The 14,524-nt window shown below is 33.4% G+C and overlaps 2 protein-coding genes and 1 pseudogene across 2 annotated transcripts; all 3 read left to right on the forward strand.

Annotated features, from left to right (window-relative positions):
* Positions 1-319: 319 nt before the first annotated feature.
* On the forward strand, positions 320-1,029 carry LOC143595587 (thaumatin-like protein 1). Its single transcript, XM_077074568.1, has one exon. The coding sequence runs from the start codon at positions 338-340 to the stop codon at positions 1,019-1,021; it is 684 nt and encodes a 227-aa protein (XP_076930683.1). The 5' UTR covers positions 320-337; the 3' UTR covers positions 1,022-1,029.
* Positions 1,030-5,044: 4,015 nt separating this feature from the next.
* On the forward strand, positions 5,045-5,551 carry LOC143595588 (pathogenesis-related protein R major form-like; annotated as a pseudogene).
* Positions 5,552-11,356: 5,805 nt separating this feature from the next.
* LOC143595589 (16 kDa phloem protein 2-like) lies at positions 11,357-13,303 on the forward strand. The gene is made up of 5 exons (XM_077074569.1): positions 11,357-11,456; positions 12,023-12,088; positions 12,575-12,704; positions 12,817-12,931; positions 13,167-13,303. The coding sequence occupies exons 1-5, from the start codon at positions 11,390-11,392 to the stop codon at positions 13,269-13,271; spliced, it is 483 nt and encodes a 160-aa protein (XP_076930684.1). The 5' UTR covers positions 11,357-11,389; the 3' UTR covers positions 13,272-13,303.
* Positions 13,304-14,524: the final 1,221 nt, after the last annotated feature.

The raw sequence follows: 14,524 nt of genomic DNA on the forward strand, positions 1-14,524 counted from the left end.
AGCATGTTGAAAGTAGAAAAATAACTTGCATTAACCCATGGCGGAATACACTCTAATACATCTAAAGAAATCCAAACAATAAGGGTAAATATCGACACTATTTTTCATTTAGTGTTGGACTATTCTTTCTATCCTATCAACGTTAGTTCTAGATCAACTCAACACTTATTCGGAATTTTCTTTGCATTATTGTTTCAAATTCCAGCCTAACTTTTGGAAATATGTTCTAATCTTTGAAAAGTTTGTGGGCAGTCATTTCCCTATTTCCCTATATATACCCATCCAACTAAAACATCTTCAAACCACACTTAGAAGTGTACTCAACATACATACAAGCATGACTTGTGTCAAAAGCCTTCTAACTCAAATCACTCTTCTTTCCATTTGTTGCTTCACTTTCACTCAAGGAGCGAACTTCGATGTCATAAACCAATGCCAATACACTGTTTGGGCAGCTGCCTCGCCTGGTGGCGGTAAACGGCTTGAAAGTGGTCAATCTTGGCAAGTTACAGTTGCACCTGGGACACCTAAAGCTCGTATTTGGGGAAGAACCGGTTGCACCTTTGATGCTAGTGGAAGAGGGAAGTGTGACACCGGAGATTGCAATGGAATGCTTGAATGCCAAGGTTATGGGGCACCACCCAACACTTTAGCTGAATTCGCGCTTAATCAAGATAGCGGTAATGACTTTGTTGACATATCTGTTATTGATGGATTTAATGTCCCTATGGAGTTTAGCCCGGTTGGTGCATCGTGCAAGACAATGAGGTGTGCTCGTGATCTAAATGCCGAGTGCCCTGAGCAACTACGAACAAAAGGAGGATGCAACAATCCTTGCACGGTTTTCAAAACTGTTGAGTATTGTTGCACCATTGAGCGCGGTAGTTGTGGACCAACTGAGTTCTCTAAGTTCTTTAAAGACAGGTGTCCGGATGCTTATAGTTACCCTCAAGACGACCCGACCAGTCTATTTACTTGCCCCGGTGGTACTAACTACAAAGTTGTGTTCTGTCCGGCATGAACACTTTACATATGAATTATGGCCTAAAAATATGTGGAGTTTTAAACTAGTAATGTTAAAATAAGGGGAGTTTCACCTCATAGAGTGTGGCTACTAAACAGAATAAGGAGAGATATCTTCGACCTTTATTTGGTTCTCTTGTTACCAAAAATTATAGAATATGAAATAAATATGTGATTGTCCTAGTTTGCATTTAGACTCCCACTTTGGACTGTTATTAAAAATATGTTATCTTATTAGTGTGACAACGGATAAAAGTTGGTATTATTAGTATATTTTTATTACTTAAAAACTATAAATATGGATACGTAACTTTTCCAAGTATATGTCCTAACAAACTTCGAATTCCCTTTTTCTGTTTTCTTTTCAAGAGCTACTTTGACAAATAAAAAAAAAGGTAAAGAAAATATCATTTTACTAGGTTTTATCCCCCGTATTACGGGGGTTATTTTACATTTTCAATTTTTAATATTTTTGTTTTGGATTATAAATTTCTATATTTTAAAAAGTTAATAATATACTTAGACCATATTTGGGATTCCTTACTTGCACCTCCTTTTGACTAATATAAGTTGTTTTTGATAAGTTACTCCCTTCAAACTTATCAAAACCTCATTTTTTCTTCTTTAAAAACTTAAAAAGGTCACATTACCCAACACCTTTTTAACTTATAAAATTTAATTAAGTTACAAGAAGGAAAAATAAGGAATCCCAAACATCCCATTAGGGTTTGATGATGAAAGGGTTTCATAAATAAATAATATACTATAACATGTTTAAAAACTATATGGATTTGGTGACCCATGACCCGCTTATTTTTTTACTATAAAATTGTTTTTTAATTATAAATAATATATTTTTTTAAAAAAATCAGATATTAATTTTTAATATATCCCTATTTTATAGGATTTTCACATCAAATATTTGGTAAGATGAATTTTTAATTCAATGAGATGTTATAACCCATTTAAGAGCTATCTGGGTTTGGTGAGACTCATACCCATGAATTCAGGTCAAATGCATAAGAAGCCTTCATTACAAATAAAGCAATCTGGTGGCTTGAGAGAATTTAGGGAGCAACCAGAGAGCTTTTAAATGTTTTCGTTTATATATATTATAGATTTGGAGTGCAATTTATCACTTTCTTATAGCGTAAAAATATCCATCAATTTTGGTATTCTTGTTATTTATTTATGAGTAAAGTGTCACTTTTGTCCGTCACGCAAATTTATTATTAAAAACTATTTCTTTTTTGTACTGGACCCTTGGGATTTCTGAATCTTGCCATTTTTGTTCATTTCACTAACCCCGTTAATAATTTAACGCTAAGTCAAGGGTATTTCATTCCTTCAATCAATTTGGTTGAAATGGCAATTGTGATCAAACCTCAATAGCGATTTTATAAGATAAATATTTCATATTTAACTATCTCAATAAATTTTATTAATAATAATTGATAAAATGTCTATTTTACTCACGTTTTTTCTAAAACTATAAAATTGCTTATTTAGACATTTTTAACTAGAACAATTGGTGTAATTTTCATTTATCCTAGCTAATTGCATTGTAACATTGTAAGTTATTTATTTATTTATTATTTGTTTTGTTTTTTTTTTTTTTTTTTGGGGGGGGGGGGGGTTCTGGCTGTTGCTATAGCTTCCTTGTTTATATACAAAAGTTATCATTCAAAAAAGCTAATTAACTATGAGCATGTCGACACTATGTCGGAGTTGTTTCAAGTCCTGAATTTCGTTTCAAATTAGTCACCGATGCACAAGAAGTTGATTCAAGCATTTTTCAAACTATAGTATGGTTCCGACAACTTTTAACAACAAAATACCAAACCGGTGGAAGAAATTAAGGTGACTTCACTCATTTGGATTAGCAATATTGTTGCAAGGCTAGACTCACTAGATTGGACATAATGATTTAATTTTATTTTTCCTGATTGTTGATCAAGCATTCGGTTTTGTACCATATTTTCTCTAGCACCTTGTTAGTCATATATATAAAAAACGGGTGTTGTTAAACATACCTTCCTTCATACTATTTTTATTAATTGCACTTCGTCCTTGAACTTTTTAAATTAATTACTATTTTCCTTTAACATTTGTTTTTACTTATTAGTCTCTCTAGCATTTTTTATTCTATCAAATAAAAATATTAAGTTTTTTATTTCTTTATTTATTTTTTGTCTTTTATTAATAATAATATTATATGTTTACTATTATCAATATTGGTACTGGTATTAATATTATTAGTAGTACACACAGTCACACACATATATATAATATTTAATAAATCATTTTAATACATACCCATGACCTTAAACAACCTTCTCTCTTAAACAACCTTCTCTCTTACAAATATGATGTGTGTTTAAATTCTTACAAATATACAATATAAATGCATGTGAAATTTTGCAATTAAAAAAATCATTTTAATACACACAAAACTAAAAAAAACTTTTAATAAATTAACAAACTAATTAAAAAATTAAAATTAATAATATAAAATATAAAAATAACGAAAAGCAAAAATAAAGGCTTAATAGTATTTTATTTGATATTTTGAAAGATTTATAAAATTAAAAAAAAAATATTAAAAGGACTGATATGTTAATAAAAAATGTTAAAGTAAATAAAAGTTCAGCAAAGGAGAGCATCCTAATTCACTTAAAGTTAATATATTTTTCTAAGATTAAAAAAATAATTGACTCGTTTTTAAGCGTATTTAAGGGGTAACATCGTGAGTGCTCTATGGAATGTTGAACAAGCCTTTAAAGTCAAGTTGAGCAATAAATTTGTCATCCATAATTTCAAAAGAAATTGTCAAAATAAGTATTTATAAAAACAAAGTTCGTTTTAGGTACCATTTGCAAAACATTCTAAAAATAGGTATTATAAACTAGTCGTGACGAATAGTTTATAGAAACCAATCCGAACTTGTCACGTGCCCTTAAACTAACCGTAACAAGCACGTTAACTAATCAATTACTCGTCACGACTAAATAAGTTTCATGCCTCGTAATCAACACTCACGAGTAATTCATAAGTCCTTTAGTCGCAACGAGTAGATTATAAGGTTAAACTAGTCGCGACGAGTAGATTATAAGGTTAACCTAGTCGTGACGAGTTGACTACTAATAAACTACTCGTGTAGGGAATGTAAACCGAGTAAATTAGTCGTCGCGACTAAAGGACTTTTAAGTAACTCGTGGGCGTTGATTACGAGGCATGAAACTTATTTATTCGTGATGAGTAAATGATTAGTGAACGTGCTCGTTACGGTTAGTTTAAGGACACGTGGCAATTTTTAATTGGTTTTACAAACTACTCGTCACGACTAGTTTATAATACCTATTTTCTTGATTTTTTTGCAAATGATACCTAAAACTAGAAATTTGTTTACATAAATACTTATTTTGACAATTTTCTCTAATTTCAATGTCATTTTGGACATTTAAGATAGGTTAAGCTTATTTTTAAAATTTTATTATTCTTTAAAACAAAATAATACCGTACGTAAGATTTTGATTTGTTTTAGTTATTATTAAAACGGCTAACTACGCGTTCTTTAAACATATTCTTAAATCAACAACTTTTCGTTTGTTTACCACATAACTTGAACCCTTATCACATTGGACGGGACACAGTTTTCCAGCACCTTTGATCTATATTAGTAATTATGTACTCATTAGATGGTGAGAAAAACAGTTAGCTTACACATAAAAAAAGACGGGTTTGACGGGGTTCTAGTGGATATCTAAGGAATTTCATATTTCATAAAAGAATCTATTGGTCAAAATGGAAGTTTTGAGAATTTTCACTTAATTTTTTTAAGTTCATGTTGCACTATTGTATTTGTATCTATCTTCTCATAATTAATTCGGAATTTTCATTTGCAACATTGTGGAAGATGATATCATCATCTTTGGAAATTTAATTGAAGATTATGCCTACATCTTTGGAAATTTGTTTAGGCCGCTGTCTCACCTGGTAAACGTCAGCCGCTTAAACGTGGTCAGTCACAGTTGTACCTGAAAAGGGTGGGGCACATATTTGGGGTAGGACCGATTGCACCTTTGATGCTAATGTAAAGGGAGATGTGTAACCGATGATTGCAATGGGATGCTCGAATGTCCAGGTTATGGGGAGGCATCAAACACTTTAGCCGAATTTGCTCTTAATCAAGATCAAAATAATGCTTTATTGACATATCTGTAACCGAAGGATTTAACATCCCTATAGAGTTTAGCCCGATTGGTGCTTCGTGCAAGACATTGAGGTGTGTTGGCAATAATCTAGTTGGCCGATGAACTACGAACACGAGGAGGATGCAACAATGCTTGCCTAGTTTTCAAAAGTGTTGAGTTTTGTTGCCCCCTTGAGCACGGAAGCCGTGGGCCAACTAAGTATTATAAATTCTTTAAAAGTGTGTCCTGATGCATATAATTACCCTCAAGACGACCAGACTAGTGTATTTACTTGCCCTGGTGGTACTAACTACAAAGTCATGTTCTGTCCGTGAACTCGATCTTTCAAATTACATGATGAAATAATAAGAGCTTCACCTCATAAAGTGTGGCTTCTCGGGTCTTGTCAACAAAATAATTAAGAAGACTTGTATGCAAATTCAACCTTTATTTGGTTCTCGTTTGTGTTACCAAAAATTCTAGAATATGTAAAATAATATGCGTGTATGTGATTGCCCTGGTTTGCAGTATTTAGGCTCCCACTTTGTGAGCGCGCATATGTTGTGTTATCAACATATGCGCCGCCTATGTTATGCGACACATATGTTATACACTACTTAACATATGCGGTGGGTATGTTTTTGTATACATAGAGTTTGTTTGTGTCATTGTATTGTAACTTTCGATTCTGGAACAACAAAATTCTCTCTTTTCTTCATTTTTATTTTCTTTTCGTGTTATCGTTTTATATGATTACATGGTATCCGAGCAAGGTTATTAAGACCTGCTCTTCGTTTTAACCAGGATTTTCAATCTTTTCTTTGATTTTTCTTTCCTCATCAGCTGTTTTCTCTTTTTTCTTGATCTTTTGATCATCCTTTTCATCTTGTTCCTTTATTTCAGCTGGTAGTTCTTGTTTCTTCCATTAAAATCTTCTTTTCTTGTCTCTTTCTTCCATTTTCAGAGTTTTAACCGTCAAAACTCCATCAAAATCTCTCAAAATGTTCCTTTCTTGTCTCTGAACCTTGCCTCAAGGTTTCAGATCTTTTCTCTATCTTTTTTCCTTCTTTTTCTCTCTTTTTTCTCTCTCATTGCACTTATACGCCGCATAAGTCTCACTTTACTTATACGGCGCGTATCTTGCGCAGAGCATAAGTTATTTTCTTACTTATACGCCACATATCCTATGCGGCGCATAAGTCTTCTTGGTTCAATCGCATAAGTCTTTTCTTGTTTTTTCTTCAAACGTTTTAGTTCTTTTTCCTGTGTTTTCCTAAATGGAAGCCCCGAACACTTCTTTTGTTCAAAACATGACGATTGATTCTTCAAATCCTCTTTACCTTCATCCGTCTAATCACCCCAGGGGCGGATGTACCATATTAAGAGGGGTAGCGGAGCATTATCGGTAGCATAAAAAATTTTTTTTGTCGGTTTTCGTGTTTCGTTACCCCTGAACAAAAAATAGCGTTACCCCCGTGTATTTTATGCCCATTAGCCCAACTAATTTAATAACAAAAGCCCAAGCCCAAATCAAAAAACCCAAATAATACAATAATAATAAAAAAAAATAAGTAAGCAGATTCCTCCGCTCAGCAACCTCACGACGCACCAGACCAGCCACCGCCACTGCACCACGACCCCTCCACTGCTCCACCTCTAGCCAGCCGCCACCATCCCGCCACCATCTCCGGCCTCTCCAGTCTCCATCTTTCCGATAAGATTTATTGTATTTAGCGATTTAGGGTTATGTTTAAATTGGAATTAATTTGGGATTTAGGGTTTATGTCTAAATTGGAATTGATTAGACATTTAGGGTTATGTTTAAATTTGAATTAATTAGGGAAAATTTTAGTTTTATGTTTAAAATTGGAATTGATATTAGGTTTTGGTTCAAATTTTGTTTAGGGAATTTTGAAGATGAGTAAACAATCTCTTATTAGCAACCTTTTTAAACGTCAAAGAAAAGAAAACGATGGCATCGGTTCCCCACCAAGTTAAAATATTCCAACTTCAAGTTCAAATATAGTTAATGATTTGTAAGAAAATGAAGATTCGGTCCAAGTTCAAATATTTCTTCGGCTCCAAGTCCTTCAATATGTTCAAAAATCAATTTGGATGATCTTCCTTCGGATCCCGCTGATAGACCACAAATTGCTAGTTATCATCCAAATCAAATAGATGACATAAGAAGAGCATATCTTGTTAAAAAGGCTTTTCAACCACAAGGTCATGACTTTAAATGGAAAAAATATTCTAGTGGCCTGAGACGGTTTAGTGTCAAATGGTTTGATACATATGATTGGTAATTGGAGTATAGCATTAAACAAGAAAAAGCATATTGCTTATGTTGTTACTTATTTAATGGAAGTGTTGGTAATCAAGGTGGGAGAGAGGCTTTTGTTAGTGGAGGCTTTTGTAATTGGAGTAAACCGGGTGCCTTAAAGGAACATGTTGGGGAAGTTAATAGTGCTCATAATAAAGCGATGCAAAAATGTGGCAATCTTTTGAACCAAAAGCGATCCTATGAGGCGAATGTCACTAAGCGTAGTAATGAAGAAAAGATTGCAAATTGGTATTGATTATTGGGTTCTGTTCGTAGTTCTAGATTCTTGTTAGAAAATAATTGATCATTTCGTGGTCATAATGAATCTGAAGACTCTTTTTCTAAATGTCTCTTTCTTGCGGCTTTAAAGTTGATTTGTGAGAACAACCCGGATATTGGTAAGTATTGTTTAGGGAATGCAAAAAAGAATAATAAGTTAGCAGCTCCATCAATACAGAAAAAGATTATCGATTGCTTTGCGAAAGAAGTAACCAAAAAGCTTTGTGAAGAAATTAAAGATGATGTGTTTGGGTTGTTAGCCGATGAGTCTAGTGAGGTGTCTCAAAAAGAACAAATGGCCGCAGTTTTGAGATATGTTGATAAACGCGGAGTTGTTAAAGAGAGTTTAATGGAGTTGCTCACGTAAATAATACATCTTCTGCAATTCTTAAAGAAGCCATCGTTTCTTTATTATCAAATAACCAGTTGAGCATTGATTAAGTAAGTAATACGTTTCATACATTTGTTACATAAACTTTAATAAAATATATGGATCTTATAGTTTATAATTTTTTACACAGGTTAGGGGTCAAGGTTATGATGGTGCAAGCAATATCCGAGGAAAGTTTAATGGATTAAAAGCTTTGATTTTAAGAGATAATCCATCAGCACATTACATACATTGCTTTGCTCATCAACTTCAGTTAGTGATTGTGGCTGTTGCAAAAAAAACATACCGGTGTTAAAGAATTTTATGAATCTCTTGGCATGGTTGTTAATACGGTTGGTGCTTCTTGCAAAAGAAAAGATATGATGTTGGAGTTACAAAAAGAGAGAGAGAGTGGAAAACGAAATTCTTCTAGGTGAGATTAAAACAGGAGAAGGATTAAACCAAAAGGGTTCCCTAGTACGAGCCGGAGACACGCGATGGGGTTCTCATCATAGAACAATCACATGTTTGTTAAAATTATTTCGGAAGTTGTTGAGGTACTTAAATTTATTAAATTAGATGGAGAGAACGTGCAACAACGATCCAATGCGAAAGGTATTCTATCATATTTTAGTAAACTTGAATTTGTGTTTTATATACACTTGTTGGAAGAAATTTTAGGCCTCATAAATGCTCTAGCAAAACATATTCAAAAAAAGAGTGAAGATTTGTTAGAAACGTCTAAGTTGATAAGCGGGATAAATCGAGCATTGAATAATCTAAAACAAAACGGATTTGTGAAAAAAACAAGATTAAGATGTTAGATATGGCAGAAAGTTATGGTAAAAAAAGAAACCGAAAGAATGTCATTACTAATCGGCATCATTTTGAGGTTGAAGTTTATAATACGGTTTTGAATATGCAAATTCAAGAACTTGAAAATAGATTTAGTAAGGTCTCAACTAGTTTGTTAGAAAATATGTCGTGTTTAAATCCTTGTGATTCATTTTCTAAGTTTGACATATCTAAGATAGTGGTTTTTTCATAGATGTATCCAAACGATTTTACTAACGAAGAAAGAGTGTGTATTTCGGGTGATCTTACGACCTTTTATTACATTTTAAAGGAAGATGAGAAATTTGCAAATCTGGGTGGAGTGGGTGATCTTGCTCGTGTAATGGTGGAAACCGAAAAACACACAACTTTTCCTTTGGTTTATTGAATATTGAAGCTAGCGTTGGTTTTACCGGTTGCAACTACAACCGTTGAAAGATATTTTTCTAAAATGAAGCGTATCAAGACGGAATGCGCAATTGAATGGGTGATGGGTATTTGAACAATGCTTTAATTTGTGCGGTTGAAAGAGAAAACGTTTGATAAAGTAAATGAAGAAGATGTAATGGCTTGATTTCAAGCGATCAAAAACCGAATAGAGAAAATTTACAGCCCATGTGTTTAAATTTATTTGTTGTCGTTTTTTTTATATTTGTTTCGTTAGCATTGTATGACATATGGAAAAAAAATTTTGAACGCTACCCCTAAGTTTCAACTCTAGATCCGCCACTGGATCACCCTAACATGATTTTGGTTTCAAAATTCTTTGACGGAAGTGGTTTTGGAGCCTGGAAACAAGCAATGACTATTGCTCTTTCAGCTAAGAACGAAGTAGGCTTCATCAATAACACCAACACCATGCCAGCTAATCAACCACATCTTGCCTAATGGCAACGATGCAATGATTTGGTGGTATCTTGGATTCCCAACACTTTTAATCACGATATTCATGATAGTGTTTTGTATGCAAGAGTTTATCAACTACAAAAGAATCTTGGCCAAATCACCCAAGGAAGTAGTGACATTGCTACTTATTTTGCTAAGATAAAGTCGAATCGGGACGAATTGAATGCTATCAACACCATTCCTGCTTGCGCTTGTGGGGCTGTTCATGCCTTTGTTAAAAGAGAAGAGGATCAAAGGCTAATTCAGTTCCTTGTAGGACTGAATCCAAGTTATGATATGATCAATAGCAATATTCTGATGATGCAGCCCCTTCCTTCTATTGATTGTGCTTATAGGACCATAATACAAGATGAAAAGCAGAAAGAAATCCACACCACCACCACTGATTTCATTGCAACCTCTGCACCTATGCATGCAAGCAGTAGAGGACCTGTCGGTGATGAAACGGGAGAAAATAGAAGAACTTTGGTGTGCACTCACTGCAAAAAGAATGGTCCTTCAGTAAACAAGTGCTACAAGTTGAATGGATTTCCAAAAGACTACAAGTTTGCTCTGATATTAAGGTTCACCATCAGAAGTTGATAACACGAAAAAAAATAGAAATGAAGAAGAGAGAATGTTATTGCTCCAGAATCAAAAGTTACAGTACAATGAAACAAACTATAAATATACAAAAACATATGCGCCGCATATGTTAAGAGGGGTATAACAAATGCGCCGCATAACATATGCGTCACATATGTTGATAACACAACATATGCGAGCTCACACACTTTGAGTAAATATATTTGGCTTTTCGAAAAGATGTTATTTTGAGAAAATGTCATGGAATAATATCCAAGTTTTCTCTATTAATTTAGTGTAGCCACGGGTAAAAGTATTTGTTATAACTAAAAAATTGTTACTTAAAAACCTATAAAATAGATATTATTAGCACACCAAAGTATGTATTAAAAATCTTTTAGTGTCATAGGCTAAAGTTAATATGCATGAAAGTCGCACCCCTTACGACTTACAACACATGATGGTTTTGTCAAACCACCTGCCAGGCTGCCATTGCAAAATATTCACCAACGGTTATGAAATATGTAATAAAGGGAAAGCTTAACGTACAAAGCGCATAAAGTCTTATATGTAGGTTGTGTAATTAGTAAATTTTATATGTCATTTATTTATTACATGCCTAATTATTTTACTTTTGGCGCAACTAATGATAACTTTCTACAATTTGTACGTTAAGCGTCGTTTGTGTTTGGATGATTGGATCCTTTACCATGTAACAAATTTGCATCTTTTCAATTTCGGAGGACCTTTATCATTTTCAATTCAAATTAAAAGGAACTAAAGAGCAAATATATCTTTCATATAAATAGTACCTCACTTTGTTCCACATGATAATTGTGAAACAAATTAATTAATATCCATCCGATATTCTCTCCGGCGGGATCAGATTCCGACAACATGCCTGTTGGAAAGCTACAAGTCCTCCTTGTCAATGCTAAAGGCCTCCAAGACACTGATTTTTTTAGTAAGTTCAATGTTTCATATGATCATGATTAATATTATTCATGTTTGTAACAAACAAAACATGCTGTTTAATGTTTTTTAAGTACTGGATCTGATGATTCTGATCTGATCTGTTGTTGTTTGATTCTCTATTCAATTATGATCGATTGCGTTTTTTACATGATTAAAAGTATAAATGTATAATCACTGAAATTACTAGGGATTATTGTTTGATACCATTAAAGTACTTTAATTACTTATAGTTACTTTGATCTTGTTAAAAGATATTTTAAATATTTTTATGTAAAATACTTTTAGTTTTTTTATCGATTGATGTCGCGATTCTGATCCGATCATGTTTAATTTGCTGCTAAAGTTTGATCTATTTTTTTAAGTTGAATTGAGTTTAGAAGGTGTAGCATAGAGAACCGTTGACTTGACAAATAGATCAGAAGGTGATCTTGTAATGATTTATTATAGTTCTCATGATTTTAGTCACCAGATCTATGAAATTTACTTATTTTCTTGATCATTTCTTAAAGGTGATAATGAGTTTTTGTTCATATTTGTACGTATGACATTTTACAGCGAAGATGGACCCATATGTGACAATCATATGTCGAACTCAGGAACAAAAGAGCAATGTTGCATCAGGTTCAATCATTAAATCTTTTTTATTTATTTATTTATTATTATTTTTTTTCGTAATACTGAATATAAAGAGAGTCTAAATAAACAGAAAGTGACCGCCTAATCATGTGTTTGACTTTTAAATAAACGTGTGAATTACTTAAATTAAAGAAGTGCGCAAACCCATAAAAGAATGAAAATACAAATAGCTAAATTGGGGAAATGGGGGAAATCTTTAATTTGAAATCGCGACGATAAATGATCGATTTAGGGTCAAATCGTTAGTCTCGTTGAGACCTTTCTTTCGATAACTTATGGACCATGTAACTTCATACATAGTCCAAGTTATGCAATTGTTTTAGTTGGACCCTTTTCTGCCTCCTTTGTTCTTGTTGAGTTGGTTTAAATTAAAATCTGCTAGCTCCTGAATCAACTCTGTATGATTAACTTAATATATTTTATATATTTTTATTGAGATTACTAATCCACACGCTGAATGGATGCTGACAGGACAAGGATCGTCGCCCGAATGGAACGAGACGTTTGTGTTTTCTTTGACAGGCGATGAAGAACAGGAACTCGTGATCAAGATAAAGGACAGCGACGTTGGTTCCGAAGATGATATTGTGGGCGAGGCCAAGTATCTCAAATTTATTAATTTTTTCAAAAAACTCATATTTTAGTAAATAAAAACAAAGTTCATAACTAAGAAACACTTAACATTGGTTCTACACTTCTACTTACGCATGCAGAATCCCACTTGAGCCATTGTTCTTGGCAAGAAGCATCCCACCAACACCATACAATGTGGTCATAAATGATCAATTTTGTGGGGAGGTTAAAGTTGGCCTTGAATTCATTCCAGACGTAAGTCATTTCAGTAGACTTATCAACACCATATTTCATGTCACGTAACATGTCGGGTTAGATAATAGGTCAAAATAGCTAATTAATTTGCTTGAAAAGATAAAAATTTAAGTTACCCAACTAATGTCTCTTAGCGTTCTTTCTTTAAATTTTGTAACTAACTAGCGTGTCAAATATAATTATTTTTACATGCTAGAGTAATATTTACACATACACTTGTTTGACTTGATAATAGGAGACACATGAACATGGCCATCGCCACGGACACGGGTATGGACATGGACATGGACACCATGAAGAAGAGAGAAGCTATGGAGGATGGAAAGAGTCTTCATACTGAAATGAAGAATAATCTGAGTCATGTTATGAACTATGGGCTTTAGCTTTGGTTTCTTTTCTCTGTCTTTGATTTCTGATATTGTTATCTGAGTACTTTTTCGGAATTGTAATGGATTTCTTTAAACATATGGTGAAATATGGTCGCATATTTTCTTACTGACTAGGTAAAGCGTAAGTCACTCGTAACGACATTTAAAATTTGCATATCATGTTATCATTTAACTACTTAAGTCATTACAAAAGAAGGAACCATCTAATATAGTCTTAAGTGGGTATACAAAAGTTTAGATTTTATTGTTGTTCTTCACATATGATATTCAAAACATTTTATATGACCCGACCTGAGATTTGCAAAACCGATTTTCATCACACCTGAGCTTTACCAACATGGAAATATACATAAAATTAAGTTAGGCTGAGTAAGTACCCTAGATGAAGCGAGAAGCAAAAACACACAAACTGTACAAAACAAGCACTGGCCTATAGTACACCCCGGTCGGCCAAGCCAGTGTCTTCTTTGGGAAAAATTTGGGCATACATAAGAGTATCGTATTATATGCTGGTACATGGATTTTTCTAGATATTATTTTAAACTCCATTTCTACCCTATGGCACATTTCTATATGCATAACTTTGTTGTGAACATAATATAATAGAAAGACATTCTAACGCGTACACATCTATGTGTTATCACCTTTTAAGGTTCTTAGAGAGAAAACAATCGGATTATAACCTTGTGTGGTTCAAAGACCTCAAATAGTGCCTTACTTTGTGAGACTCAAAATCTCAATGGTGCACGTCTACCTTTCGAGACACGTAGTCCTATTATCGTGTTCTGCCTTTCAGTTTGGTTTTCGTTCAACCAAATTCAACCCCCAAATTGATTAACAGAATGACCAAACCTCTTAATCGATTAAAATGTTTACTCGGTTAATCAAATATACCCAAACCATATACCGAATAAGAATTTAGTTCAGTTTTCCTGGTTAGGGTTCTGTTTCTAGTTTAATCAATTTTAAACGGATAATAAACACCCTTATTGGTGTCTAGTTCGTTTCTTGATGTTTCCCATGATTGCAATCGGGACTATGGTTTGGCATCTATGTCTCAACTCTGATGCGTAGTGTTTGCGTAGAGTTTTTACGAATTTACATCAAAAAGTGACATTCAGATTCATATGAATTCTTGTGACGTACGTGGCGTTCAGATTTCGTACTTATTCTTATTATTATAACTAAGAAAGAGGTATTGTAG

Source organism: Bidens hawaiensis, unplaced genomic scaffold (genome assembly GCF_021521415.1).
Source record: "Bidens hawaiensis isolate Kalapana, Puna unplaced genomic scaffold, B.hawaiensis_p1.1 tig00045353_1, whole genome shotgun sequence".
Lineage (NCBI taxonomy): Eukaryota > Viridiplantae > Streptophyta > Magnoliopsida > Asterales > Asteraceae > Bidens > Bidens hawaiensis.

Excerpts from the sequence above, each read along its gene's own strand:
- LOC143595589 (XM_077074569.1), top strand. The coding sequence starts at position 11,390 with ATGCCTGTTGGAAAGCTACAAGTCCTCCTTGTCAATGCTAAAGGCCTC. Across the intron at positions 12,705-12,816 it reads GATATTGTGGGCGAGGCCAA|AATCCCACTTGAGCCATTGT; the intron begins GTATCTCAAATT and ends TTACGCATGCAG. Across the intron at positions 12,932-13,166 it reads GCCTTGAATTCATTCCAGAC|GAGACACATGAACATGGCCA; the intron begins GTAAGTCATTTC and ends ACTTGATAATAG.
- LOC143595587 (XM_077074568.1), top strand. The coding sequence starts at position 338 with ATGACTTGTGTCAAAAGCCTTCTAACTCAAATCACTCTTCTTTCCATT.